General features: G+C 42.6%; 1 protein-coding gene across 3 annotated transcripts in view; it reads right to left on the reverse strand.

The window, feature by feature from the left end:
- The window catches only part of NR3C2 (nuclear receptor subfamily 3 group C member 2), a 284027-nt gene extending 269969 nt beyond the window's left edge, over nt 1–14058 (reverse strand). Inside the window, exons 1-2 of one of the 3 annotated variants that reach the window (XM_081136385.1) lie at nt 13579–14058; nt 3952–5704 (exon numbers count right to left, since the gene is read on the reverse strand). In XM_081136385.1, the coding sequence (XP_080992511.1) occupies nt 3952–5702 (1751 nt within the window). In that variant the 5' untranslated portion in view covers nt 5703–5704; nt 13579–14058. Of the gene's footprint in view, nt 1–3951; nt 5705–11298; nt 11684–13578 lie in introns of those variants that run through there. The other 2 variants (XM_081136384.1, XM_081136383.1) reach the window with 2 other exon arrangements.
- Nucleotides 14059–27160: the final 13102 nt, after the last annotated feature.

Consider the following 27160-nt stretch of genomic DNA (forward strand, 5'->3'; position numbering starts at 1 on the left):
TTTACATCCAAAAGTCTAAGTCTATGTTAGTATAGTGTTATGATGCTATCAAAGTGACTACCCCTATCACCAAAAACACTCAATGTTATGTCAACAGAAAAACCTGTTTCCAAAAGGAATGGTGTAAATTAAAAGACCAAGAAATTCAGAGTGTCAAACTTTGCAAAAGGAAAGATCTGATTTTAAAAACTCTGCTTTTCAAAGTAAAATTATAGACCATGCCTACTTGCTTTTACTTTTAAATGTACATGATTTTTCTGTCTGGACTACCCTGGAAACTACAGAGCTAGCCTTGGTGATTAAAACATACTTGAAACCACATTAGCAAATATGTTAAGGGATGCAGACCCTTAGGGAGCATCTAGTTCAAGTTGTTCTCTTTAAAATAAAGAAACTGAGGCTGTGAGAAATCATGACTCGCTCAAGGTTACAGCTCTGTTTGTGTCCAAGCTCTACAGGGGAAAGCCAATCTACATGCCACAGCCAGGTCCAGTGTCCATCCTAAGAGCTTTACATTCAGCTTTTGCCATAATTTACTTTACAATGTGGCGCTCAGACAATCCAGTCACTGGAAATGATTAACAGATAGATGACTTCCGTCACCACTCTCACAGACTGCCCAGAGCCTGAAAAGACAGCAACACGCACTTCCCAGCCATGACTCATTTTTCGCAGCTTGAAAAACTAATCTAGATGAGAATCATCTTTCTTATTTGAATAGGGCGCTCCTTCCTGGGCATAACCGTCAGTAAGGCTAACACAAATAAAGTAATATCTTTTTTCTTCGTTAACAGCTATTGCATCGATAGAACAGCATATGCCAGCAATTCTCAACTTTTGAGTCTCAAGACACCTTTCGCCTCCTGAAATGTACTGAGGATACCAAAGAGCTTTAGTTTATATGAATTATACCTACTGATATTTACATTTTTTAGAAATTATAAATTTATTTTACATTATTTAAAAAGAAGCCATTACATATTAACAAACATATCTTATGTAAAAATAGCTGTATTTTCCAGAATGAAAACTCTTGTGAGAAGATAGGCCCTGTTTTACATTTTTGCAAGTCTGTTGCCTCACCTAATAGAAGACAGCTGGATTTTCATATCTACTTCTGCATTCAATATGCAGTGATGTGACATGTTTTGACTCCAGTATATAAAGAAAATCTGGGCCCCCCAGATATGATGTTGGAAAAAGGAGGAGCATTTAAATGGTCTTTTCAGATAAGTGCAGATAAGACTCTTTGATACCACACTGAAAACTGACAGTAAGTAGTGTCTTAAAAGTTAGTTGCCATATGGAATCTGAAAGCATTATCCGTGAGCTTTTCATATACTATTCCATTAAAACTCATTGGTCTATCTTCCGTCTTCAGTGGATCTTTTTCCGATGCATAATTTTTGACTTCATGAGTCCCCACCCCATGAGGTCTCAGGAATCTCAAACTGTATTTTGAGATCTACTAGAAAACAGTTTAATATAGAGTTCAATGAAAAGATAAAGATGTTATAAAACCTCCAGGGGTTACACACTACCTTGATCCTTTACAACCTTTAATTCATTAATTTATTCAACAGTTCCTGGAATGGGGAATCATCATTATAAATTATGAAACAGGCAAAAATGTTGGATTTTGGTCCAACGGACACAAAATAAGAGGCCAATAATGAAGCGTGGATGAGGTTAAATATTAGAACATATAGACTACAATCTAGAAAAAGATCCAAGTATCTTCTGATCTTTGAGCCTTTATGCTGAGAAGGATGACCAAAACAGATAGATCTGGATAATATTCCCGAGGAAAAGCTGTAAAGAATCTATAAGAGACTTCGAATAACATTAGAGCTTTGATATTAAATTTTTTGGAAAACCTATATTAACTGGTACAATACCAGCGTATATGTAAACAAAACGAATCCCCTCTGACTATGCTAACACATATATAGAGCATGTTGGAATACTCAGACACCAGACAACGCCTCCAGTGCCCACAAAAGCAAGGGAAGTTCAAGGTCACTGATTCTCATTAATATGTTTAAGGCTAGACCATCAGGAGGTGCTTCATGAGTCAACTAAAAAAGCATAAACAGAAATGCAGTAGCAAATGTACGGCGCCCAATCACAAGATTTTTAATCAGAGTAGAATTTAATCATAAGAATTACTGACAAATACTTCTTTTAACTATGTACATAATACTTCTTTACAATTATTTTCTTGAATTTCTTATAATGAAGAAAAAGAAAACTAAAGAAATGGAAACTAAAGATTGTGAAAAACCCTTAAGATGTAATTAAATTGGCAGCCATGGCTAAAATGTACAGAACGTATGCTACATACCATGTGATAGTCAAAGTGCTTCTCATAAATTAACTCAGTTGTCTTAACTGCTTTTCAGATGGGTACTATTTAATCCCCTTTTTACAGATAAGAAAACTACAGCCCAGAGAGGTAAAGGGAGGTGCACAGAGACATGAAGCAATTAAGTGGTACAGCTGGGATTTCAACCAGGGAAGCCATGCTCTTAACTATGAGGCCACACTCCCTCATACTAACTCACTAAAAGTAACATCACTTTCCAAAATATCTACAATATGTACAAAATTTCCTTCTCTAAAGGTAAATCAGATCACTAATAGCAGGGCAGTCGCCGAGTTCGGTTCCGATGAAAGCTAGAGGCTGTGTCCTGACGCCTGTTGGAGTTCAGAGTTTGAGAGAGAGAGGCAGCACTAAAACGTAAGAACGCGTCTTTTATGGAATGTCTGCTTCCATAAAAGCAAGAGGAGTCAGGTTTGAGTCAATGATGAGGAAAAGAATCCACAAGTTAAAGTTTTGCTCTTGGTTTCGCAAAAGAAACCTAAACGGAAGGAGAAAGATACAGGAACACACATAAATCCTGTAGCCTAGACATATTACCCACAAAATTATTTTCTAAGGAAAATATTCATATATTCCTAGGCGCCAAAAGAATAAACTATATCTAAGAATCTATTCTTTATATGTCCAATAAAGGAATCATTTATTACAACCATGTAATAAAAATAGTACTGAAGCAAAGTCCAATGCAAGCATTCATTATATAACTTAGAACCACCTTTCGTCGTATCTAAAATCTTTTCCTTGTTTTTCTAAATATATACAGTATGCTATCTACAACAAGGAAAGCCAGGAGATATTTTACAGTAAGTTATGTATGTCTTCTTGCAGATCTTAAAAGTTACAAATATACCAATTCAAAACTGCATTGACATATTTCACTTCCAATAGGAGTAAGAAAGCAAGACTGTCCACTTAGTCATTTTAGCTGTGCTGAGTCTTTAAAAGCCCTCAAAATGTTAAGGAAATGGTTTATTTATATTGAAAACCACAACTTACATACAATTAACCTCACTGGGAAAGGACAAGGAGAGTGGGGAGCCTGTGGGTGACAGATTTGGGGTTCAATTTCATTTTTCACAGTCAATGAAGTGATTAATAAAGAAAGCTAAGAAAAAGAAAAAAAGGGAAGACTAAAACAACAAAGAAACTAATTTAAAGCAACATTAGTGAACCAGTATCCAGCAAAAGTAAAAAAAATAAATAAATCTGGCACTAGTCTGCTAAAGTAAACCTAGATACACACAGCAAAAAACAAACTTTTTCCAAATATCTGCAACAGGTAACGTGGCGGCAGGAGGTGGGGGGAGACACCTATATAGGTATATAGGCTCCTTCAAATTCAACACAAATATTTTCTAAGAGATTTTAAGAACTTTTTGTTTCTCTATTTTTAAAAAAGTAGTAACATTATACCAACAAGCAGCAGAGAACACTAAATGACCATCCTGAATACATTAATAATAAACAGTAAACTGAAACGTGTTTAATTTGTCAACTGTACGTGTAATGCTAACCTTTCACATTTTATAAAATCATGATTTTCAAAAATGAAGAAAAAGCCAACTTACCTTGACACATTTTCTGGAATGTACTCTAGGACCGGATATCCATCACTTCTTCGAGATGACAGGTCACCATGTGATTTCCACGACTCCACTAGTGTATTGACAGGAGCAAAGGAACTCAGGTGTTGGAAAGATTGGTCTCTAGCCGCTCGTGATAAAGATATTGTGCCTTGAGCACCAATCCTATAGTGAAAGGACTGTCCACCTGAATTCACACCAACGATGGCAGAGGAAGGGATGCTGGCCTCCGGGTAATAGCTCCCATCATCTGGTTCTTGTTTAATCCCCACTGGGAAGCCACTGCCTTCGCAGTTACCATCAAAGCCAGGCACAGGAGGTCCTAAAATTCCTGACAGAGAATAATAGTCTTTATCATCCATAAAGGAAAAATACGAGCTATCCATAAATGGAAATGGGTTTACTGTGGGATTCCCTTTGAAAGAGGTGCCTGAACACGAATGCTTGGTTGACTCTTGTTTTATTGGTACTGAGAATGGGGAATCGGGGTTTAATTTGCTATTTCCTCTTAGACACGAGCTGCTGAAAACTCCATCCGGCTCTGGTTTTATGTACTGGACAATGTTAAGCTGGCCAGCGACACCGTTGGAGATGGCGCTCTCGACTTCCTCGGTCTTGGGGAAGGGGAGCTCTGGAGCACCTTTCTCGTGCGTGTCTGGACTGGGAACCACATCCCGGGCCGCACTGGACCCCACAGGAGTGCCAGAAGCAGTGTAGCTGAAGGCATTGCTGACGGGGCTACAGATGGACCCCACAGTGCTAGCAGTTGGGCTGGAAAGTGTGGATCTGTTGTTTGTGTTGGAAGGGCTGGAAACTGAGCACCTTGAGTTGTTGATATTTGCCGGGCTGGACACGGCGGAGCGCAGAGTGACGTTCGGACTGGAGACTGGAGATTTGATGCTGCAGTGACTTGGAGGGCTGGAGATTGGAGATTTCATGCTACTTAATGGACTTGAGAGAGGAGAGCCCACGTTGCTGGCGTGTGCTGGGCTGTGCGACCTGGAACCTCGAGTGTCAATATTCGGGGAGCACGTCAAGGGAGTCCCCTGGGTGATAGGGCTGTGCACTGTGAAGCTGCCAAAGCTGGCCGAGGCGGAGGGCACAGAGCTGATTCCCGCAGGGCTGCACACTGAAGGCGTCATGTTCAGAGGGCTGCAAACAGACGGGCTCTTCTCATGACACATGATAGGGCTTTTAACAATGGAACGCATGACCCCACCGTTGACTGAGTTCCCCGAGTCAGACATAAATGATCTCAAGGGCCTGCTCAGACCTAGAGTGGAAGGACAATGGCCATTTTCCTTGTAAAATTTCACCAGCTGTTCCACATTTTGATAAATCTTTGCTGGACTCATGCTTCCTTGTTGGTTCTGCTGATCGTAGGTGTAGTCAGCATCTCTTATGGAATCCATGTACAAACCCATGGACTCAGCTACAGTTGCTGAGAGTTCCTTGGATTCCAGCTCGGTTTTAATATCCGATGTTAAAATCCCAGGCCGATTATTGTCTTGCTGAAGGCAAGGGAGTAGTTCGTGTTTTTCTTTGCTGCTTCCTTGAGTACTGTTGTTTGGAATAGCACCGGAAACACAGCTTACATTGACAATCTCCATGTAGTTATTCTCATCGGTCCTCTCTGTAGGTCCCAGGGAAGAGCGATCCACAGCCTGAGAAACTTGACCCCACCGTCTTTCCATATCTAGACCTTCAGGGAGACTGTGGTAGCCTTTGGTCTCCATAGCTAACAAATAAATTTATATTAAAAAACTGAATTAGAGACATTTATAGCACTATTACTCTAAAAAACATTCTTAAATTCCATTTACTAAGCCAGCAATTTTCAAAAGGGTGTGTGGCAAGAATTTTTAAAACATGCAATACCTGACTATTTAGTCAGGGGCACTGACCTCTTTTCCCTTAGATTGTCAAGTGAAAATATGACAACCAACACAATAGCTATCAGGCATGAATGAATCGGAATTATACTTATTTTTTTTTGTCAGATAGGCAAAAAATAGAATATATTTTTGGATGTGCCACAGAATTTTAATAATTAGCTTATGTGTGCCATGAGATGAAAAAGGTTGAAAATCGCTGTACTAAGCTATAAGTACATATTCTACTTATTATAGTCATTAAAATTGTTACCTGTTTAGGTGCTGATACAACAGAGCACTGACTGTAACTTGTCCAGAAGCTAGACTATAAGAAGCAACATATAAAACTGTTTTGCATCCAAATAAAAGTAACATGTTTTTATAATACATCCTTTAGAGTTTGCAAAGAATATTTTAAAATGTTAATTTATTAAATATTCAAAGTAATCCTGGGGACCATGAAGTAAACAAAGAGGAAACTGAGGACTTAATGAGGTTGGTGACTTGCCCAAGGTCAAAGTCATGATAAGTAACAAAGGTAGGTTTAAAATTAAATCTTCTAACTCCTAAGCCTTTGGAATCTTCCAGGCATATGGAAGCTGCTTCTTATATCTAAGACATGACTCTATTTAAAACAGTAAGGAAATGTGATTAATGTTACCATTTCCCAATATAAAGTTATCGAGTGAGTTATCACAGGAAAAATAATTTAAGAATCATTTTTAAAACAATAAGATTTTCTTAAAATGGATTAGTGATCAAGATAATTTAATATCAATTCTAAACAGTAAAGATTAATCTATCCTGATTAATTAAGATGGTCGATAGCTCAGAGAGGCTATGTCAGGAATGACAGGACTCTTCTCGGTATTTCAATAGTGGTGAGGACTTTGACATGCAACCTGACCTAGTGTTGCCTCTGCTAAAAAAGACTCCCAACAGACAGACAGTTTCATTCTCCACCGTAAATGGAGGAAGTTCAGGATGGGTCCTGACAACTTACGTGTTCATTCATTCAACAAATATTTACTAAGTGTGTGCTACATCCTGGGCCTACAACCAGTCACTGGATCTATAGTGATAAACAAAACAGGCACAGTCCCAATCCTCAGGGAGCCCACAGGATTGTTGTAGATACACAATCATATCCATTGGCTCTCTTTCTATATTTCACTAACAGAATAATCATAACAGGCTATATTATATAATTCTTATGCATTACATAATTCAATGCAATAATATAAGCCTTTCACACACATTAACTTATTTACCCTTACAAACAACCCTTTATGATTGGTAAAATTATTATCTAAATGATACAAGTGGGGAAACTGAGGCACAGGCACAAACCTAAGTGGCAGAGCTGGAATTTAATCCCATGTCTCTCTCTACACCAAGGTCATCTCAACCTTGACACTACTGACATTTGGGACCTGATAATTCTTTGCTGTGAAGGTGTGTCCCATGCAGTGTAAGATGATTAGCACATCCCTGACCTCTCCCCACTAGATGCCAGCAGCAGCACCTGCCCCAGTTGTGACAACCAAAAATGTCTCCAGATATTGCCAAATGTTTCTGGGGCTGAGGGGAGGAGGGGTGTCACAAAATAAACCTGCACACACACCATTGAGAAGCACCACAGTAAAGAAAATTAACTTATTCTCAGTAAAAACTGTATTTGTACATTTTAATATACAAAAACTCTTAAAATTATTATGCATTCATTTATCAAATCCTTTCGGTTGTATAAAAAAGCTATGACCCAAATAAAGGTCTTGATCTTAAACATGCCGCTTCTGCAGTTCTGTGCACAAACATTACTTTCTGCCTCTTATCCTTTCCCTGGCTTTGCCACTCATACCTCCATTCTCCCTACCTTCCCCTCATTAAAGAGAGACTAGAAAGTCCTTTTGTTACAGAACTTATATTAATTAACACAAAAAATGATGACTCTACCAGATAAATTGGCAATAGCCAACACAAGGCTCTATAATGAAATTTAATGCCCAAACTGTCTGCATATTCTAACTACCTCTAACTTTTCTGTATTCTACACTAGAATTTAAGGTCTCAGGAGGCAGAAAATTTATAAATTTCACCACTTCATCCCAACCTGATAGTATAGTGCAAATTTAAAAATTTGAACAATTATAATATAATCAATACTCAATAACTATGACCATTAAAACCTACCAATTACATAGCCTCCTTCCATTGAAAGAGCATTATTCTACAAATTCCTAACACAAATCAATCACAAAATCCTGGAAAAATAAATCAAATTGCAGAGGCTGAGGTGGTTATCTGGTAACTCCAGCCAAAAAAACTTTAGTGTGGATAAAAGCCAAGTAGAAGTTGAAAAAAAAAACAACCTACAGTGAAATGGGACCGAAATGGCTACTCCTGGCATCTTCCCCTTTACTAAAAAACCATTTAGTCATAGCCATAGGTTGAAAAATACCAGTAAGTATTATGTGCTTCTTTGACTCCTACCTAAGAGTATTGTCCTCTTCATACCAAACTTGAACAGACAGATATCTAAGGTATGGATGTTCTGGCTCCAAATTCATCAATCACCACAAGCAACATGTCTGTCTATTCCTGTTCAAAACTGAATACTTTCTGTGTATCACCTCTCTCCCCTCAACCCAGTCCCTAAACCCACCTTCCCTGTCTTGGTAAACTGCACCACCCTCCACCCAAATGCCCAGAAGTCAGCCTTGCCTAGCACCCTTACTGAGGGCCTGCCTAAGTTCACCCCTCCCCACTTCCACACTGACACTCATTTTCTCTCCCCAGGTCCTAGGTCTATCTTCCCGGAGTCTGAAGGGAGATCTCCAGGCAGATCCCTCTCCAAAAATCCACCGTTCAAATTCTCTTTTGGAAAGGATGATCACTTACTGCATTTTTGAAGTTTCACAGTGTAAAGCTGCATACTAAAACTCCTGGGCAGCTCCACAGTGCAGAACCCTGTTTCCTCCTGAATCCAGCACTCCCTACATAATTGGGCCTCTGCACTCGTTTTTCACAGAACCCCCACTGATATTCCAAGGGACATTTTCCCCGTCACTCTGCCCTAAAGCAGGAATCATAGCTCAGATTTATGAGACTATAGGAAGATTTGAAGAGAATCTATATATGGGAGATGGTGGGCAAGGACAATCTTAAAGCACTCTACAAACAAGCACCTTATCAGCTAACATCATGCAACTGATTATAACTTTTTAAGTCCTGTTTAGTCAGCCTTAAACTCCCTTAATAATAACATAATATAAGCCCGCCTTTCACCACATTATCGACAGGACTATCATTAAAGAATTTGCAACAGGCTTTGCTGAAATCTAAGTTAGCTTAGTTTAAGGTATTCTCATCTATAAACCTAATGCACCTCTCAACAAAGAAAACAGAGTAAAGGTTGGCAGCAGTCAAACACAGAAGAATGGAGGACATCTAGCATCTGCATGGCTTCTACTGGAAACATTGTTAAAGATCAGATGTTTTTTAAAAATAGGTTTATTGAACTATTTTATGCTGAATTTTCCCTATCATTTTAATTCATCTTCTCTGTAAAGAAATGGACCAGGTTAGAAATTAATTTCCTACGTTGTCCAGGAAACCCAGGCTGCTGTCCTATTATGAATTGGCTTAATAACCATGGTGGTTTCAAGAGAATTCCAGTCAACTTGAACTTACTAGGGAATACTGAAAATACTAGTTGGTGAATCTGATTCTCATAGAACTTACTATCCACAGGGTAAAGGGGCAGTTTTTGTAACTAACCTATAGGATACTGGTATACAAACCTAGCTTATATAAAATGAAACGTGTGTCCCTCATAATGGGGATTACAACAGAGACTTTCTCCGGACAAAGTCAAAAACTACTATGACCCTTTAATTTCCATGCAAATAGCCTCCCCACAGAATATAAAGGAAATTTCACACAAGAAAAGTAAGGAAAAGCCCTGCTAGAAGTTCTACTTTAAGCCATGCATATGCTCTTAAATACTATTTTTGCAAAGGAAAAATCTGACTTTAAGATTTTATGTTTTATATCCTGTGTTAAACTGTCCTTTTCCATAAGGAAGTAGTTTTTTTTCAGGAATATTCACAGAGACTTCTGCAAATTTGTATTTTATCTGAAAACACTTTCGCTTTTAATATCCCCCATAGTTCCAATTTCAATGCATCATTTTCTATAGTTATTTCACTATAATATGGCATCTAAAAAAGGAGAATCTTAGGATTTCACAATTTTCACTGGTTGCATAGTTGTAAGTTTGTTGTATATAACTATTTTTCTGTCACCCCCACTAGAGAACCATTATTATTTTCTTCTCATTTATAGATGAGGTAAATGATAGAAACCTGCCCAAGGTCACCTAAGAGAACAGGAGAACCAGTTAGAACTGAGCGCACCTGATTTCTATTCACTCACCTAATTCACTGAGCCACCTGATCTTTCCAAAATCCCCAAACAAAACTATTTCTTCTCCCTTAAAGGAAAAAGGTCGTCTTAGATTATTTTTTTAAAATTCTCTCCTCGACCATTTCCATGACAGCGTGCCATGAAGTCAAACACAAAATTAAAACTTCATAGCAGAACTTCACAGATGGAGAACGCTGTTATCATTACTATGTAAATATCAATAACAGCACCTAGAGAAATGGAAATACAAACGTTAAAAGGCAATTTAGTGCATTTGAAATTCAGCAGTTTCCAAATCGTCTGCTATTAAATAAAAGTTTTCCTAACTTCTACGTAGTATTAGCTAAAACCGAGGGCGTCATAAACCATTATGATTTAAGCCTGGTTTTTAAAAATTCAGTAGGAAAAGCCATGCACCTAAATTCAGTAGAAGGGTACCGATGCCACCAAAGGAAGCTTCATCGCTTCTCCCCTGCCTTTAGAATTCCAACTGATGCCACAGAAAGAATAGCCTCTCAAGAGTTTCGCGAATACCAACGGACGGGGAATGCGTGAATTTCCAGAGCCCCCTTCATGCGCGATCTATCAGGATCTCTATCTCCTTCAACTGCCCTTAATAAGCTACACCTCCAGCTGAGATTTGGGTGCTTCTGGAATTGATAGAGGAAAGAAATATTACCCAAAGGTTCTTTTAAAAAACAAAAAACAAAAAAAAACTGTACAAGGCAAACGACCCGAAATTCATCTTGGGGAAAAAGAGAAGGGTGGTGGTAGACCTCCCACTGCCAAAAGCGGCTGAAAGCCGCTCGTTAGAGGGCATTTATCCAAAGTGGCCAAACTTTCCCAAAATAGTCCTCTGGCGGCCAAAGGGGGGGAAAAGTGGAAAACCAAAACAAAACAACAAGCACACAGCTCCATACTGACTGTGCCTCCGAATTACGCAGCCACTTCTCCCAGCAAAGTGCACGCTCCGCGCCGTGGCCGCACGCCCAGGCCAGAAAGCGGCGCCCCGCCGCGCACCCCCACACACCTGCCTCGGCCGGGGTCCGTCTCGGCGTCTACCTGTTGCAGCGCTCGCCGACGCTACGACACTCCTGCTGCGGAGCCCCCCTAAATCCAACCACATCCAGGCCAGCGAGTGCCGCTCCCCCTGCAGCGGGAGAGCCCGAGGCAGCAACGCTCTTGCACCCAGGTGACTGCACGGGCTTCCTCACGCAGCCTGAAGTTGGCTAGCGTCTCCCCCGTCCAATGACACCCCGGGCGCGGAGGGGCGGAGAGGACCGGCAGCCGGGGCGAGCGCAACGGGGAGGGAAAGGAGAGAGGGCGGGCGAAAGCCCGGAGGGGGAGTGGGCCAGCTCCAGGGCCGGCCCTTTTAAAAGCGGGTCACATGTCCAGATAAAGTTCAGGTTGCTATCCCGCCCCTCTGAGCCCCTGCTATTGGCCCAAGGGGAAGTAAGGCTCCACGCTGCTCGGGTCAGGGTGGCTTCTCATTGGGCAATCGTAGCTGTCAGTCACCAGGAGGGCGACATGACTGATACAAAGTTGCTGCGACACAGCCTGGACTCCGCAGCTCCCTTAAAGCCGCAGCAGCGGCGGGCGTTTGGGGTGCCGGGCAGCGGCTACGACACTAGGCAGTGGGCACCCTCCGCGCGCTGGCCCCTAACCCCCTTGCTTGACCGCCCTGCCCTCAGCTTACTCCAGCCCACCTGGCTCTCCTGCCGACCCCAAGATATCTGAAAAGACGTGCAAAGTGTGGTTACACGGTCAAAGTCGGTTTTTCCGAGAGCCAGCCAAGGTGGTGTCCCCTCACGCTCTCCACCTGCAGCACCAGGTGAAGGGCAGCCCTGGCCCAGGCTCCACCCACGGCGTCGGTGTGCAGGGCGGACTCCCGCGGGGGCTTCACCTGACCCTCCAGATCCTCTCCACGCCCCTTTCCTGGGTCTCCCGAGTTACCTCTCAGCAGAGCAGCCGCAGCGTCCGCTGCCAGCATGCAAAAGGATCACGTTCCCACTTGATTTGAATTTCCTTGTTTTAACCGTGCAGGAAAAGTGGGTGATTTCAGTGTAGCTAAGCCCTTTACACACAGCCTTTCACCCACCCCTACCAAAAAATTTTTTTTAAGGACCAGGGTCAAGAGCTGTTGCTCTCTCTATATATAATTTTGTTGCTGTATTTACTACCTTAGTGTTGGATTTTTCCACTACTTCTATTTGCAAGAAAAGCCTTCCATCGAGGATATTCACTTCTTTATAATGGGTGGGAGGGGTGCATATAATTGGGAGAAACATACAGAAAGGGGCGGGGGGGAGGAACCGAGCTGTTTTCAAAGGATCCAGCATCTGCAAGAAGAAATTTCCGTTTCCCTCCAACCGCCCCCACCTTGACTCTCCTCCCGCCCACCCAAACGCCGGACTTAACTTTGATTTCTAAGGACTTTGAGGGTCCGCGTACGGGGCTCGGTTCTAGGCTCCCGGGTGGCTGGAAGTCAGCAGCAGTGACGTACACCCCTAAATCTGGTCCCCCGGCCCTCGGCGACCCGCAGCCCGGCGCCCGCAGCTGCGCAGCCTCCCTCCTCACCCTTGCCCCGAGCCCGCTTAAGTCGGGGGAAGACGTTCGCCCCGTGCCCAAAGGCCCCTCCTCGTCTTACAGTTAATTAAGCTTCCGGATTTCCGACCCCGAAAGCGAGACGACTCAAACTTCCAGCCACTCCAGGTAGGGAACTCCCTGGTAGCGGAGGCAGGCGACGGCGGAGGCGCGGGGAGCTGGTCCCGAGCCGCGGGCTCCGAGGTCCAGCACCCCCCTGCGCCGAGCGCCCCCCGGCGCCCCCGCCGCCCGGAGTCCCGGCCAAGTGTCCCAACTTTCCCGCGGGGCCCGCCGTCACGCGCGCTCCCCCAGCCCCGCGGCAGTCGGGCATCGATCGGAGCGCGGGCGGCAGGCAGGAGCGAGAGGAGTCCCGGACCCACTAGCGCCCGGGCACGCGAGGCGGCAGCAGCTCAGCTGGCGCTGCCAAATTATTCATTATTAAAGGAATGGACGTGTCTGTTTTACTAAGTTTTTACCTCCTTGACGGAGAGCCCGTCTCGCCCTGGATCTCAGCTTCTCGCAAAATCTAGGTTAGAACCGTGCGGGGACCGCCGCCGCGGTCGCTCGCTTGCCCGCCGCCCAGCACCCCTGGCCCGAGGCGGCGGGGCGGGCACCTCGTCTCCTGCCCGCTGCCCACCTCCGCGCGGACCCAGCCTTCGCCAGGGTCGCCCCTGAGCTCCCCAGTTCCCCTCCCGCTGCTGTCAGTGCAGAAACTCGCTGCACTCACCTTTTCTAGGACATGGTGGGGAGGCTGGGGCGCGGGGTGGGGGGGCCGCGAGACTCCCGCCGCCGCCGCGGCCGCCGCCCCCAGCGAGTCCGGTATTAGCAGGTCGGCAGTGAGGATGGAGAGGATGGTGATCCCGCCGGTCGCCCTTCCGAGGGCGGGTAGAGCTATAGAGCGGGAGTGTTGTTACCCCGCAGGAGCAGGCGAGGCGCCGGCGCCAAAGCGCGCCGAGGGGGACGAGAGCGCCCGCGCACCCCGGCAGCGGCGGCTGGCCTCAGGCGGGCCCCTCTCTGGGGCTGCTGGTCCCCCGGGCGTTGACGGCGGCGGCCTCGGGAGCCGGGAAATTCCGCGGGATGATCCCGCGTCGGCTGCCCCGCAGCGCGGCTCTCCGCGCCCCCTCCCGGGGCCTGGGGTGGCGGGTGACAGCTCAGTCGTCGGAGCGTGTGTGTGTGTGTGTGTGTGTGTGTGTGTGTGTGTGTGTGTGTAAGGGGGAGGCCGCCGGGGGAGCCCTGGGCGCCGCGGCCCCCTCCCGGGGTCACACCCTCACCAGCAGGAGAAGGTAGCAAAGCGAACAGCCACCGACTGGTGGGAAACGGGGTAGGGGCGCCAGTGGCTGCCCTCCCACCGCGGCTACCCGCAGGGAGGAGGCTGAGAGAAAACGGAACCCCAACGAACGTAGCACCCTACCCCTCACCAAGGTCCCCCTAAAGTCCGGCCCTGACCGCGAGCCCCGGCCTCAGGTGCAGTTCCCACCTGCGGGGGACCGCGCGGACTCAGGACTACGCGCTGGGGGCGGGAGGGAAAAGTTTCTTTTCCTGCTCTCGGGCTGCCCACCCCGGGAGGCTGCGCCTCTCCTCGCTCTCCAAAGCCCTCCGCGCCTCTGCCCCACCCCCACCGTGGGGGGGCGCCGGGGACCCGCTGCGTGTCTGCGCGAGGGGGCGCGGGGGGGGATAGCGGCGGCCGCCACGGGTCGCGCAGCTCTGACAGCGGCTGAAACGCGGGCGGCCTCGGGTCCCGCGAGCGCGAGGAGGGAGGAGCCCGCCCCAGGACCCCTTCCCCCTCCGCTCGCGGAGCGCCGCGCGCCCCCGCGCCGCCCTGCGCGCCCTCGCGCCCGCCCGGGCCGACACCTACGCAGACGCGAAAGTGAAAGGGGGGCTGCGGAGCCGGGGGCGGGCGGCGGCGCGCGCGCGCAGGGGCGCGCGGCTGGGGGCGGGGGAGGGAGCGGTGCGACCGGGGATCCCCGGGTTCTCCCGTTCCCGCTACCCTGCGGCGCTGCCTCCTGGCTCCGAAGCTTCCTCGAGATCCCAGGTCCCCACCGCCGGCTCCAGGGATCGCCGCACCAGGGGAGGTGTGCGCGTGTGCGCGACACGCTTCGGCCCCATTCTGTTCCACCGCACCGGTCACTTATCCTTGGGGGAAGATTGGCTTGGGGGGAATGCGTTGTGGCTGTCACGACCACTTACCTGCTCCTCTGCTTGTTGTCCTTTATGACTCAGTTAAACCCGGAGAACTGGCCACACGCACCCCTTTGCAGGCTTAACACTTCCTTCTCCACAGCCTCTATTCTCTCCCCCCCCCCCCCCCGCTAATTCTGGGTTCTTTCCCGTTTTCTTTCTAAATGACTGTGAAAGTTGCTAATCCCTTCCCACGCTAAACCCTGTTAAACACGGAGCTGCCCTGTTAAAACAATCACTGCCGTTCTTTGACCACAGTCCCCCTGTCCGAAAAGCGGCCGTCCCGTCTCACCCGTCACCCACCCAGTCGGTACTGCTCAGCTCTTAGATGGCTCACAGCGGCATTGTGGCCTCCAGCAAACCACCTTTTGCTTCAGTTTCCTTATTTGTAGGGAATGTAGAATCCTTAAAGTATTTTTTTTTAGGTGAACTCAAGAAAATAATAATAATGTAGTTTTAAGTTGGCATATTAAAATATATTCGATGAAGTATGAAAAGAACCACTTAAAAGTTTACTGATTACAAAAACTGATTTTTGAAATGCGTCAAACATAAGATGGATTGACATTGATGGATTGATAAAGTAGACAGAAGGATGAATAGATATGTGATAAAGCATGCGTATAGTACAATATTAATGGTAGATCCTAGATGGTGGCTCGATAGGCGTTCAATGTAAAATTCCTTCAACTTTTTTGTATGTTTGAAATTTTTCATAATGAAATGTTAGAAGAAAACCCTTATTTATGGTAGCTAAATAATGTAAATTCTGCTTACAGAATTGATCAGTTAGTCATCTTTCCCTCTTTACAAAATGATTTACCATACACATTCTATACCTAGGTACTCCATCGATATTTTAGGCAATAATTTCCATTGTAGACTGCTTGTCAGGGATCAGACTATGTAAGTGCAACATTTTAGAAATTTGGAAGATTTTTTTTCCCTGTGTTTTTTTTTCTTGTCTATTTTTAATTTTTTTTTCTTTCCTGCCTTTAAAACAGTTTCGTATTGTAAAACTAAGATTGAATTCTTCAGCATCTGTACATAGTCTTTTGAAACCTTTTCACACTGAAATAGCTTCAGGAGATGGTCCATATGACCATATATATCAGCTTCTCCTGTCCTTTGGGAGAGATGTTAAGGGACCTAGCGATTTATAACAGGCAACCCTTAGTTTTTGGATATCTCAGTATTTAGAAATTTGCCCAAACGTTTGAACAATTAAGTTTCCACCTTCTCTTCATTTTCTTTTGCTGGCTGAAATACAAGAGGTGGCCCTGTGCCATCCTTGAAGGGGGAACAGCCCTTGAAGGGATAGAATGTGTGATTTCCTCATCTGAGGAGAAGGTGACACTGATTTTGGTTGGAATCCACCCCACAAGGGGTGCCTCTAAGAGATTCCATCAAAGATGGGGAAGCAGGGGTCTCTGGTTATTCGGACAACTTTTCATTCAAATGCTCATTAACAAAGAGCTCAATCAGCTTTGAAAAGTGTATGCCTGGAAATGTCATTACTTGTTTTTAAGGCTCTCAAACAAAGTTTGTTCCTTTCAGCCTTTTAGATAAGTATATTTTTTCTTTACAGAAGGAAGGAAATGGTTTTTGGTTTTTGTCTTTTTTTTTTTTTTTAAAGAGAAATAAAAATTAAGAAAGAAAAAGCACAGAAAAGGACATTAATTTCCTCTCCAAATAGTTGCAGACTATTTACAGCTGCCCAATAGTCCTAAGTCTTGAAGCGGCATCAGATATATCTACCTTTTGACAATTGTTCACCCTCAGTTCCAGTCACTGGACCACTGGGCACCTCCTTTCCTCAGCCCATTAGTGTCAAACTGTCTGAGGTTTGCCACCATAAAGTGCACAACTCAGCATTTGCAATTTCCATGTGACATCACATCCTCTATTATATAACTTCAGATACAAAGTGTAATATCATCTAAGTTTGTGTTGGAAAAAATTCTCCCTTCCTCTTTATTTCAGCTTTAGCAGAGCCACCCCTTGGTTCTCTGATCCTAACCCCATTTCTTCAAACAGCTGACACTGGGGGGCTAGATTGGGGAGGTGGATAGGCATTGAGTTCTTTGAGCCATGAAATCATATCCCCCCCCCAAAAATTTGAATATTTTGAAATGTATTAAATACCTCTCCTTTATATCTTTACTTACTGACCAGAAAGTAACGGCCATTAAGTATCATATAATTTAATTCAATAATTTTTAAAAGCTAAAGGCTAAGCATTTGGTCATAGTTAACTTCATTAATAAGCCTAGCCATGCTGGCATTTTTTTCTTCTTCTTTCTAAAAAGCTAGGCTTTTTTTCCTTCCCCGTCTCTTACCAGCTGTTGGAAAGAATTGAGAAAGACAGAGAGTCAGAGAGAGAAAGGAGGGGGTTGTTGGAGAGAGAAGATGAATCTGGGGATAATATAAGATAGGGCTTCTTCTTTGTTTATTGCAAAACACACATGTTACAGTTTATAAACACTGCGAGCAAATACGAAATTGTGGACCAGAAGATAAATACAAAACATATCAGGGTTTTTGTTAATATCCAAAATAGACCAAACTCAATTTTCTAGACTAGTTGGAATATTTTTATTAGCTTTGGTTATTCATTAATTTCTGTATTTGTTTCCCTAACTATTTATTCATCTGTCTACCTTCATTTCACTGTAGTCATTTTAAATAGAAAATACACAAGGCTAATACATTTCTGTGGCCAGATTTTGAGATGACAGAGCACCAAACAGCCGAGCATCACAATTAGCATGCCATATTATTAGAAGCAAATCAGATTTCACTGTGCCTACACTGATGTTCTAAATTTAGAAATAATGTACAGTGGTTGAAAAGGGGGAGGGGACTTAGAGCAGTTTATTTTAATAAAAATAAAGATATTTCCAATTTGTTTTCTTTTTTCTCTGCTCTTGTTCTTGGTTTAGTGCAGGAAATTCATCACTTTTAAATAACTGTGCTAATCTAACATAAATAACTGGTTTGTGTGCTCATTGGGGTTATGGATCAAGACTGTTTCTCTGATATTATGTACAATAACAACCACAGAAAAGTGAAACAATCCAGTGGGTCAGGTGTGGGAAAAATAAGAGTCTCTCTTGAACTTGATGAAAAACTCACTTTGAATTTCTCATTAGGACTTCACAGGAGCAGTTAGCTTTTCAGTAGTTGGCACTATATTTTTAGCAGCATTTTAACAGCTGTCAGTAACAACTAAGACAACATTTTGATCAACATGATTTTTTTTTTATTCGACAAAGATGATTGCAAAGAAACAAAATGCTTTGGGATTTAAATGTTGTGAGCTATGAAAGGAAAAAAAGGTATTTTCTTGTGATAAACAATGTTAACACATCAAGGGCAGATAATAAGGCATCTATATAAAATGAATTTTTAAATTTTAACTTTCCGATGCCTATGTATACATAATAAAGATGATTTTATTCTTAAAAGGTGTATTCAATGTCAGAATAAGAGAATGTGCAGCATATCTTGTCATATAATTTGCAAGTAGGTCAAGAATAGCCATGTGGGCACCCGAAATGAATAAAATCTTTCCCTTAACATTAGAGTTTAGAAAGGAAGGTTATCACATGTCAGATATATGACACTGGAAATAGCAGAAAGAAAAATGTAAGAAGCTTCATGACAGATGTCATCTTTTATTCCTGAAGATAGAGGTAAATTTGCTATGGGTAATGCATTACAAAGCAAACTAAAACTAAATCTCTGCAGGTGTCAAATTTCCCTCTCACCTGTAGTCTCCCCAAATGGAGTGGTTTGGGTTCCAAGGGAAGTAGAGTAATGGTATATTATTAAAGAGCTACTGAATCATCTTATCCAGAGGTCATCTGCTCATTTCGAGGACCTAATCCAAGTTTTGAGTTTGTCCCAACAGAGGCAGCTGAGTATTTCCCACTTCATCTAGCTGGCACAGTGGGGAATTAATGCATTCTTATATCAAATGATATTTTTATTATATTGCATTTGTCTCTCCTAATCCTTTTGGGGGCACCAGTCTATTAGCTCTTTCAATACGAAGCATTTTTAATGGCTTGGTAGGACTTTTTTCAACAGACATGAAATTTTAGGAAAAATTGAACTTAGATATCTTTTTTTCTTTCCCAGCACAAACCCCTGCCAGATGCAAATCTTTTGGTGTTGACAGTTTTTCACAGAGCATTATATGGTTTTCTTAGTGCATAAAATTTTGACATTAAATAGCCATGTGTAAAAATGAAATGTATAAAACACTTCCTATGTGGAAAGTATATCCACATCAGTTATTAATATTTAAACCACAGTCTATTTTGAAGTCCTTAGTGCTAATTATAGCTGGACTTTAATATTTTATCAAAACAAGTAGACATGTTTCCCTTTAAATTAGTTCATTGCTTTACAAAAAAAAACACAACAGCAGCTTTTTAATGGCCTTGCCCATGAATGTGGTGGAACCACAACTTCTAAGTAGAGGCTGAGTCCAGTTAGACGGCTGCTTTATGATGACAGTAGAGATTGCCTGCTTGTATAAAGGACCAAATAATGCCTCAAGTCTTGGGATTTTCCTTATACATTCATCAATGTAACTTATATTTTGTTGTTTTAAATTCATACAAAAGCTTTTTCTTTTTCTTTTTCTTTTTTTTTTACAAAAATTATCTCTCTCAAAGAAGAAAAAAATCCAGGAACATTATTTTATAATTATAGCATTTCAACAAAAACCATTATTACCCCATACATTTATAAATTATATTGCTCTTATTTCTAATGTATCATATGAACTGAAGTTTTGTTTGAAAATATAAAATTATCTATTTGGCCCTGGACAGCGTAGCTCAGTTGGTTGGAGAGTCATCCCGTATACCAAAAGGTGGGAGGTTTGACTCCGTGGCAGGTTTGACTCCCCATCAGGGCACATACCCAACTTGTGGGTTGGATCCCTGGTTGGGGTGTGTACAAGAGACAGCCCACTGATCTCTCTCTCTCTCTCTCTCCCTCTCCCCCCCACCCCTCAGGTCAATTTAAAAATATTAATTAATTACCTCTATTGTTAATATATATATTATTATATATAGTACAATTATAACACACATATATATTATAACACCAATATATATGTGAATATATATTAGTGTTAGAATTCAACAAAAACTGCCAAGGAACAAAATGCAATATAATATACACATAAATTTTTATCCACTATAAGTTATTTTCATGGCACCATGAGATTATAATACTAGAACACAACTACTGGTACATTAGCAAAGTATGGACTCAGTAGTTAAATCAGTATTATTAATCTCAGCAAGTACACTCAATGAGAAATTCAAGGTGCATGCAAGGAACCCCAAGGCTCAACCTCCTTAAATGAAAAGCCCAAGCAGAAACTTTCAGCCTAGAGCTGTGTTTCACTTCCCCTTTTCACAGGACCAGTGAACCAAGCAGTACAGCAGAGCCAGTTGGCAGGGCTTTGAATCCTGGCTCTATCACCTACTAACCATACGATCCAAGGCAAATTACTTAATCTTTCTAAATTTAGGTTTCCTCATTTGTGTAATGAGATTATTGATATAACAACAGGGTATGTACTTAACAAAGTACCTCGATCTAGGAAGAGCTGTCAAAAAATGTTAGATATTTCCCTTAAGATGTCGTCATAGAAAATCAAGATTGATTCTTTTGGGGACTGAAGATCATGCTTCCAATGCAATTAGAGTTTCACCTGAGGTCCTCAAGGACTTCAGACTTCTAAAAATTCTCTTTTCTAGAAGAGTGATTTTCAAGTGTTAGCGTGCACCACAATCACCTGGAGAGCACATTAAAAGAGATTACTGGGCCCCGCCACCAGAGTTGCTCAGCAGTGGGCCTGGGGTGAGGCCTGAGGATTCCCGGGTCTAACGCGGTGCCAGGTGGATGCTGCGCGGCTGCCCTGAGGACTGCTCTTTGACAACCACTGCTCCAAAGCACAGCAAATCAAACAGTTGTGCCCAGGCTGCTGCTGCTGGGAACAGAGGAAAGGGAGGGATGCGAAACAGGCAGTGGGGGACAGAGGAAGGAAGTGTTGGGTAGTGATAAAAAAGGGGCGACGGTCTTCACAGTCTTGTGGTCATTGGAATGGCGGGCCTGGCTGGCTACCTTCGGGCACTAGCGACAGCAACTGGTTTATCTGGAGGAAGTGAGAACTGATGAAACCACATTCTTTCAATTACCTTTGCATGCAGTTCACTGTGGTCAAGTCCAGATCACTTTCCTCCCTCCGTCTTGAGTGTGATACGAAGATGGGTGCTTTATTCTTGACTTAGATTTTAACTGATGCTTTTTTCTTTTTCACTTTCATTCAACCAAAAGGGAACATGAGGTCCACTGAATGTGATGAGCTCTTGACAAAGCCATAATGGTCTTTCTAGTTTTTAACCAATTATCGTATGAGATTTCTAATATTTTTCCTCAGGAACCCAGGCCTTCTGCGTACTTCTGTGACTATGTTATTTTTTTATTTAAAAATGATGTTGACATTGTAGTATTTTACTTCCTTAAGAAGTTGAAAAAGAAAATTCGATCAAGATAGGTGAAATTCCTCTATTTATAGATAAAGCTACATTGCTTGTGTAACTTCAATCACACTTGACCTGGAATAAGCCAGATAAAAAGGGGAGAGTAGACTATGCTACTTATAAGAAAACTTGGTGTTTTCTTAAACTATGGTACAAACACAGCTATTTCTTAATAGGGGTTACTGTTCAAGAGGGAGGGAGCCAGAAAGTATAGAGGTAGTCTTTCATCAGCTGGGGGTTTCAGTCCCATTGTGGTTTTTGTTTGTTCGTTTGTTTTTTATAAAATTGACACAGTCTCGGTGGATGTTTTTAGAAAAATATATCTTTATTGATTTCAGAGAGAGGAAGGGAGAGAAAGAGACAGAAACATCAATGATGAGAGAGAGTCATTGATCGGCTGCCTCCTGCATGCCCCCTACTGGGGATCAAACGCACAACCCAGGCATGTGCCCTGACCAGAATCGAACTGAGCGCCGGCTGGGCCAGTCCCATCGTTTTAAGCCTTGGGTATTGCTCTTTTTGCCCCGGATCTTCAGGAGAGGGAATTAGTTCTTAATATACCCAAGCAACACACAAAAGGGGGCTGGTGGATAATCCCAGCTCATGGTTTCGGATGAGGGCAGGATTTACAGGTCGAACTGTTCTCTAGGAGATCCTTGGGAATGAAGATGACTTCAGGACAATGAGAACTGCCCACCAAAGAGACTACAGATTTTTGGAACAGAGGGATTCAAATTCAGTTCATTTCAATGGTACTGCTTATTGGGTCACTTTGAGATCTTTTTTCTTAGCCCAACTAATTCTAATCACCTTTTACTCAACCAAAGGCAGGGCTGATATAAACCATTGCATGTCTTAAGCCATTACCAGAACTATTTTAATTGGTTAGCCTATGTTGGATAAATTGCTAAATATTTTGACTCTAATCCTAGAGAAATGTGTTCAGTCCCAATTGTACATGTGTCTTAATCTATTCAGGCCCCTATAAAAAAATCACAGACTGGGTAGCTTATAAACAGCAGAGATTTATATGTCAGAGTTCTGGAGGCTGGAAGTTTAAGGTCAAGGTGTGGACATGGTTAAGTGAGTGAGGGTCCTCTTTTGGGTCACAGACTTCTCCTTGTATCCTCACATGGTGGAAGGGGCTGGGAAGCTCTTTGAGGCCTCTTTTATAAGGGCACTAATTCCATTCATGAGGGCTCTGTCCTGAGGGCCTAATCACCTCCCAAAGCCCCTATCTCCTAATCCCTTGAGGATGAGGGTTTCAACGGATGAATCTTGGTGGGGATACAGACATACAGACCATAATGACAGGCTTACAGATTCAGAAAATGTATCCAAAATTCTGCTCACCTTATTGGGTAATATGTTGACCTTTGACTTGAAAATAACCTTCAGGTATTTCATACATACTAATGTATTAGTCAGGTCCAGATGAAGCTCCTATACAAAGAGACCAAAATACAGTGGCTCAACTAGGAAAGAAGTTGAATTCTATCTCACATAAAGTCGAGAACAATGAATGTGGTCCAAGGTGGGTGGGTAGGTGGTTAGGCCGCATGAGGCCTTTAGGAACCCATTTCCCTTGTTGCTCCCCAATTCCACAGAGTGTTATCCTCATCTGTATGCTGGAGGCTGAGTCACCAGCATCACATCTACAATTTTCTATTAAAAAACACAAAACTTTGACCAGGTACCGTTAACACATTACTTCGCTTACATCTCACTTGCCAGAGCAATATTTGAGAAAAGTTGACCGTGCCACGCTAAAACTGGAGTCTGCTATGAAGAGGAAAGATGAGAATGAGCCCAGGGGCCAATTCACAGTCTGTCAGGTAATGACCAGCTCCACCGAGCAGAGGAGAAACTAGTATGGGATTAAACTGTGACACAAAGATCTAAGGTTATGGCTAAGAAGAGACATAAGCAATGATGGATTGAAGGAGGGATGTTGTCAGGGGCTGGGATGTAGATGCTGACTGAGATCAGGATTTACACTCTCAAAATCAAGGGGGGCATTTTTGCAAGAAACTAAGACAGTGGAATCAAGTAGCTAAATATTCTAAGTAAAGATGAGCTAACCTTTCACTAGGCCACATGGTAAGTTTGCAGAACAAGCTAGATTCAATTAATGATCTTTTAAAGCTAGAAAACACATCTGATACAAAACCATCTCAAGAAAAAAGTTAAAATATAACAAGAATTGTAGTCATGTGAGATAAATCAACAGAGTTTGAAATGCAAGTAATATTATTCCATAGAAAGGCAATAAAGCTCAGATCTTAACCTATGCCTGATATATAGAGAGAGCATGTGGCCTCTGCATGTATGTTAGCACAAGACGAATGTGCAGGAGAACACACTCTCCTTAAGGGCAGGACTGACAGCCCTTGTCCCTTCTGATTGGCTGATACCCATGTTGACTGGTCAGTGCTGCCAAACAGGCCATTAAACATTATCAGCATTACCTCTGCCTTCAGGAGCTATTCAAAATTTGCTTGACACGTGTCCAGACCACAAAGGGCCAAGAAAGAAGGATTCCTAAGAAAAAAGTAGTAGTTTCTTTTCCAATCTGTAAAAATTCTGCCTGTGCGATGGATTAAATGAAGAGAGAGACAATGCCCAGGTTGATTTGTCAACCTCTCCGTGAGATAAGCGTGGGGGGTCTGCAGAAAGCACATGTCTTGCCATTTTGGGCTCATATGCTATTTAGAATTTACTGGCCTTCTAGGAATTTTGATGAAGAATTCCAGATTTTCTGTACATTCCAGATGCCACATATCTACCCTACTTACCGATTGTAAAATGTTGAGACGGATTACAGAGGAAGTTGTGAACTTCCTACTCTGGAGGAATTTGTAAGTAGGGTTTCCTCTGATCAGGAGTAGCAGAAGCAGGGATAGAGTAAGGTAGCCATCAGCTTGTTTGGCCTTTTAAATAACTACTTTACAAAGAGGAAATGAGGTCAGGAGGAAAGGCCCAATATAGCCTGATGAATCAGTGGGTGATAAAGTACGTTGGAACCTTGACATCTAGCCTTTTACATCTTCTTTTGAAAAGTTGCCTCTATGTCATAAACCAGGTATCACACAAAAGAGGAAATTTAGCAGAGTTTGTCTGTTAGAGTGGCAGTAAAATATAAAGTTTAAAAGATAGAGTCTGGAGCCAGACTTAGCCTGGGTTTGGATCCCAACTCTGCCTCTGAGTAGCTGTGTGACTATGGGTAAATGACGTCAACTCTGGGCCTCAGTTTCATCTTCTACAAAATGAGATATTACAACTTACCTCATAGGGTTGTTATGGGGATTACCAGCCTGTGTAATGACTGGCTTATAATAAACCATAAACATGAGCTATGATTTTTGTACATACCCTTAATTCTAAACCATTTCCTCCTACCCATTTCTCTACCCATATTTTTCCCTGCTCTCCATGCACTTGGCATCTGACCTTATTGGATCACCTCTCCCTTTTTTGTATTTTTCTTACTGTGCTATTTGATACTCAGAGCTGTCTGCCTGGCTCCCTTCCATTAATATTCGGGCACAATTTCTTCTTCTATCTCAAGCCTCCCATCGCAAAACATGCTACTCTCCTGGCACAGTTCCATTTCCTGTGCTGTAGCCTAGTGTTCATGGCATAAGCCTGACCTGGACCTTTACATAATATTTATAAGGTCTTTTTGCTACTTGAAGAAGTAAATTCCCTTAAATGAAATTTAAGAGGCAATGCTATGAGTTCCCCAAATCTGATTTTTTTTTTTTCTCTTTCCAAGCACACAGGAGAGCTACATATCTCAGCCTCCTTGGCATTTAGGCTGAGTCTATATGACTGGGTCTGGGTCCCAGGGCAGTGGAAGTGACGTGCTCCACTGGTCATACCCCGCCCCCACACACACTCTGAGTGATTGTGCAAACTCTCACTTTCCTTACCATGAATGCCCAGGGGGCCTCACATTTAGAAAGGAGACTAGATCCCAGAGTCACCTCTTGGGGGAAAGCTACTGAGGAAAGTTACCTGAACTGCATTGGACTATAATGTGAGAAATCTTAATGTGTGCATTCCATGATATTAAGGTGTATTGCCCTGATTAACTTAGATGTACAGAACAGAAATATTTGGACAGAATATAAATCTACAGTGAATAGTATTATAGTGGAGTTGAGTATAGTGGAGTTGAGTTAAATTCTAAATTCAATATAGAGTTTAGGTAGCTGAGCAGAATGTTGTAGAAAAAAGGAGAGGAACTATAGAATGCCTCAGGACCAGATTCAAATTCTTTCTCAAACATTTATAACTTTGACTTTAATATGTTCATTTTCTGGAATCCAAATAATACTTTCTTTCTAGTAGTGTTATTGTGTAAGTCAACTAAAACCTATTAGGTAACTCTCTTCTATCCCTAAACCCCTTTCAGTATTCCAATATTTCCAATCCAGTATTTAATTTCTGTGATTCTTCATTCTAGACTGCTTTTTATAAAGTTGACTTTATAGGAGTGCTGGACTAAAGTCTTGACAATAAAGGGTAGCAATTTGGTCCAGAGAAAGTATCCATATCCTTAATTTGTGTCCAAATAAAAGAAAATCATTATAAAATTTTATGTGTTGAGAGTAGTACTTAGTAGAGGACAATTTTGCCTTTATTTAGTGCATTATTCAGAAGGCTCCCAAGTTAGAAAGCTATGCCCTACACCATGGCACAATTTTGAAAATATTGTATTTAATTAAAATAGGAATTTCTGAAATGTTCACTATACAACTTATATTTCAAAGTCTTACATAAAATTTTGACCCATGCAATATTGATGAGTTAATTTTCCTTTTCCCCATCTCATCTTAATAATTAGAAGAACAGTCTCTATTTGACATTATTGAGGGTGGGCCATTGGCGGAATGAGTACCAGCAAGGGTAGAGGCACCTAGTGACAACTATTTTTCAACCTTTCTGTTTGCACACCCACAAAGCCACTGGCACGCTCAATATAAACACACACTTCAAAGGCACACCTGCAAGAGTTGCCATTGTTACTTGCTATTTAATATTTAAACAAATTGTTCAGAGTTTATGCCATATACTTGGTGGCTTTTTAAATTAAGAAAACATGAGCTAACACATAACTTATTCAATTAAAAGGCAAATATGGCAACATTTTACATTAGGCACACAGGAAAGGAGAATTAAAAATTCAACAGATATTACATTGTAAGTTTACAGGCCTTGATCCTACATTGTGAAGTAATGTCTTTAAAAGATCAATACTGCAACAAACTAAGCTCTCTGTAGCACAGCTTCCCTTTCACACAATTAGTAAACCCTTCCCTTCAATTGTCATGTAGATGTCCCCGAAAATGGACAGTGGAGCCACCTGCTCTCTTGGTCTTTGCCTTTCTGACCTTTGCTCAGCACTTTTTCTTTTCTCTTCTCACCGTACTAGCCTCTACTTTCCATCGAAGCTCTATTCCAACACCTCTACTCCCCCCTCCCAGTGTGGAGTAGCATTTTCCATAGAGTTTGGTTCTGAAGTCAATGAACAAGGGGAAAAAAAATCATATAAAGTCA

Source organism: Miniopterus schreibersii, assembly GCF_964146895.1.
Source record: "Miniopterus schreibersii genome assembly, chromosome: 4".
In the NCBI taxonomy this organism is placed as follows: domain Eukaryota; kingdom Metazoa; phylum Chordata; class Mammalia; order Chiroptera; family Miniopteridae; genus Miniopterus; species Miniopterus schreibersii.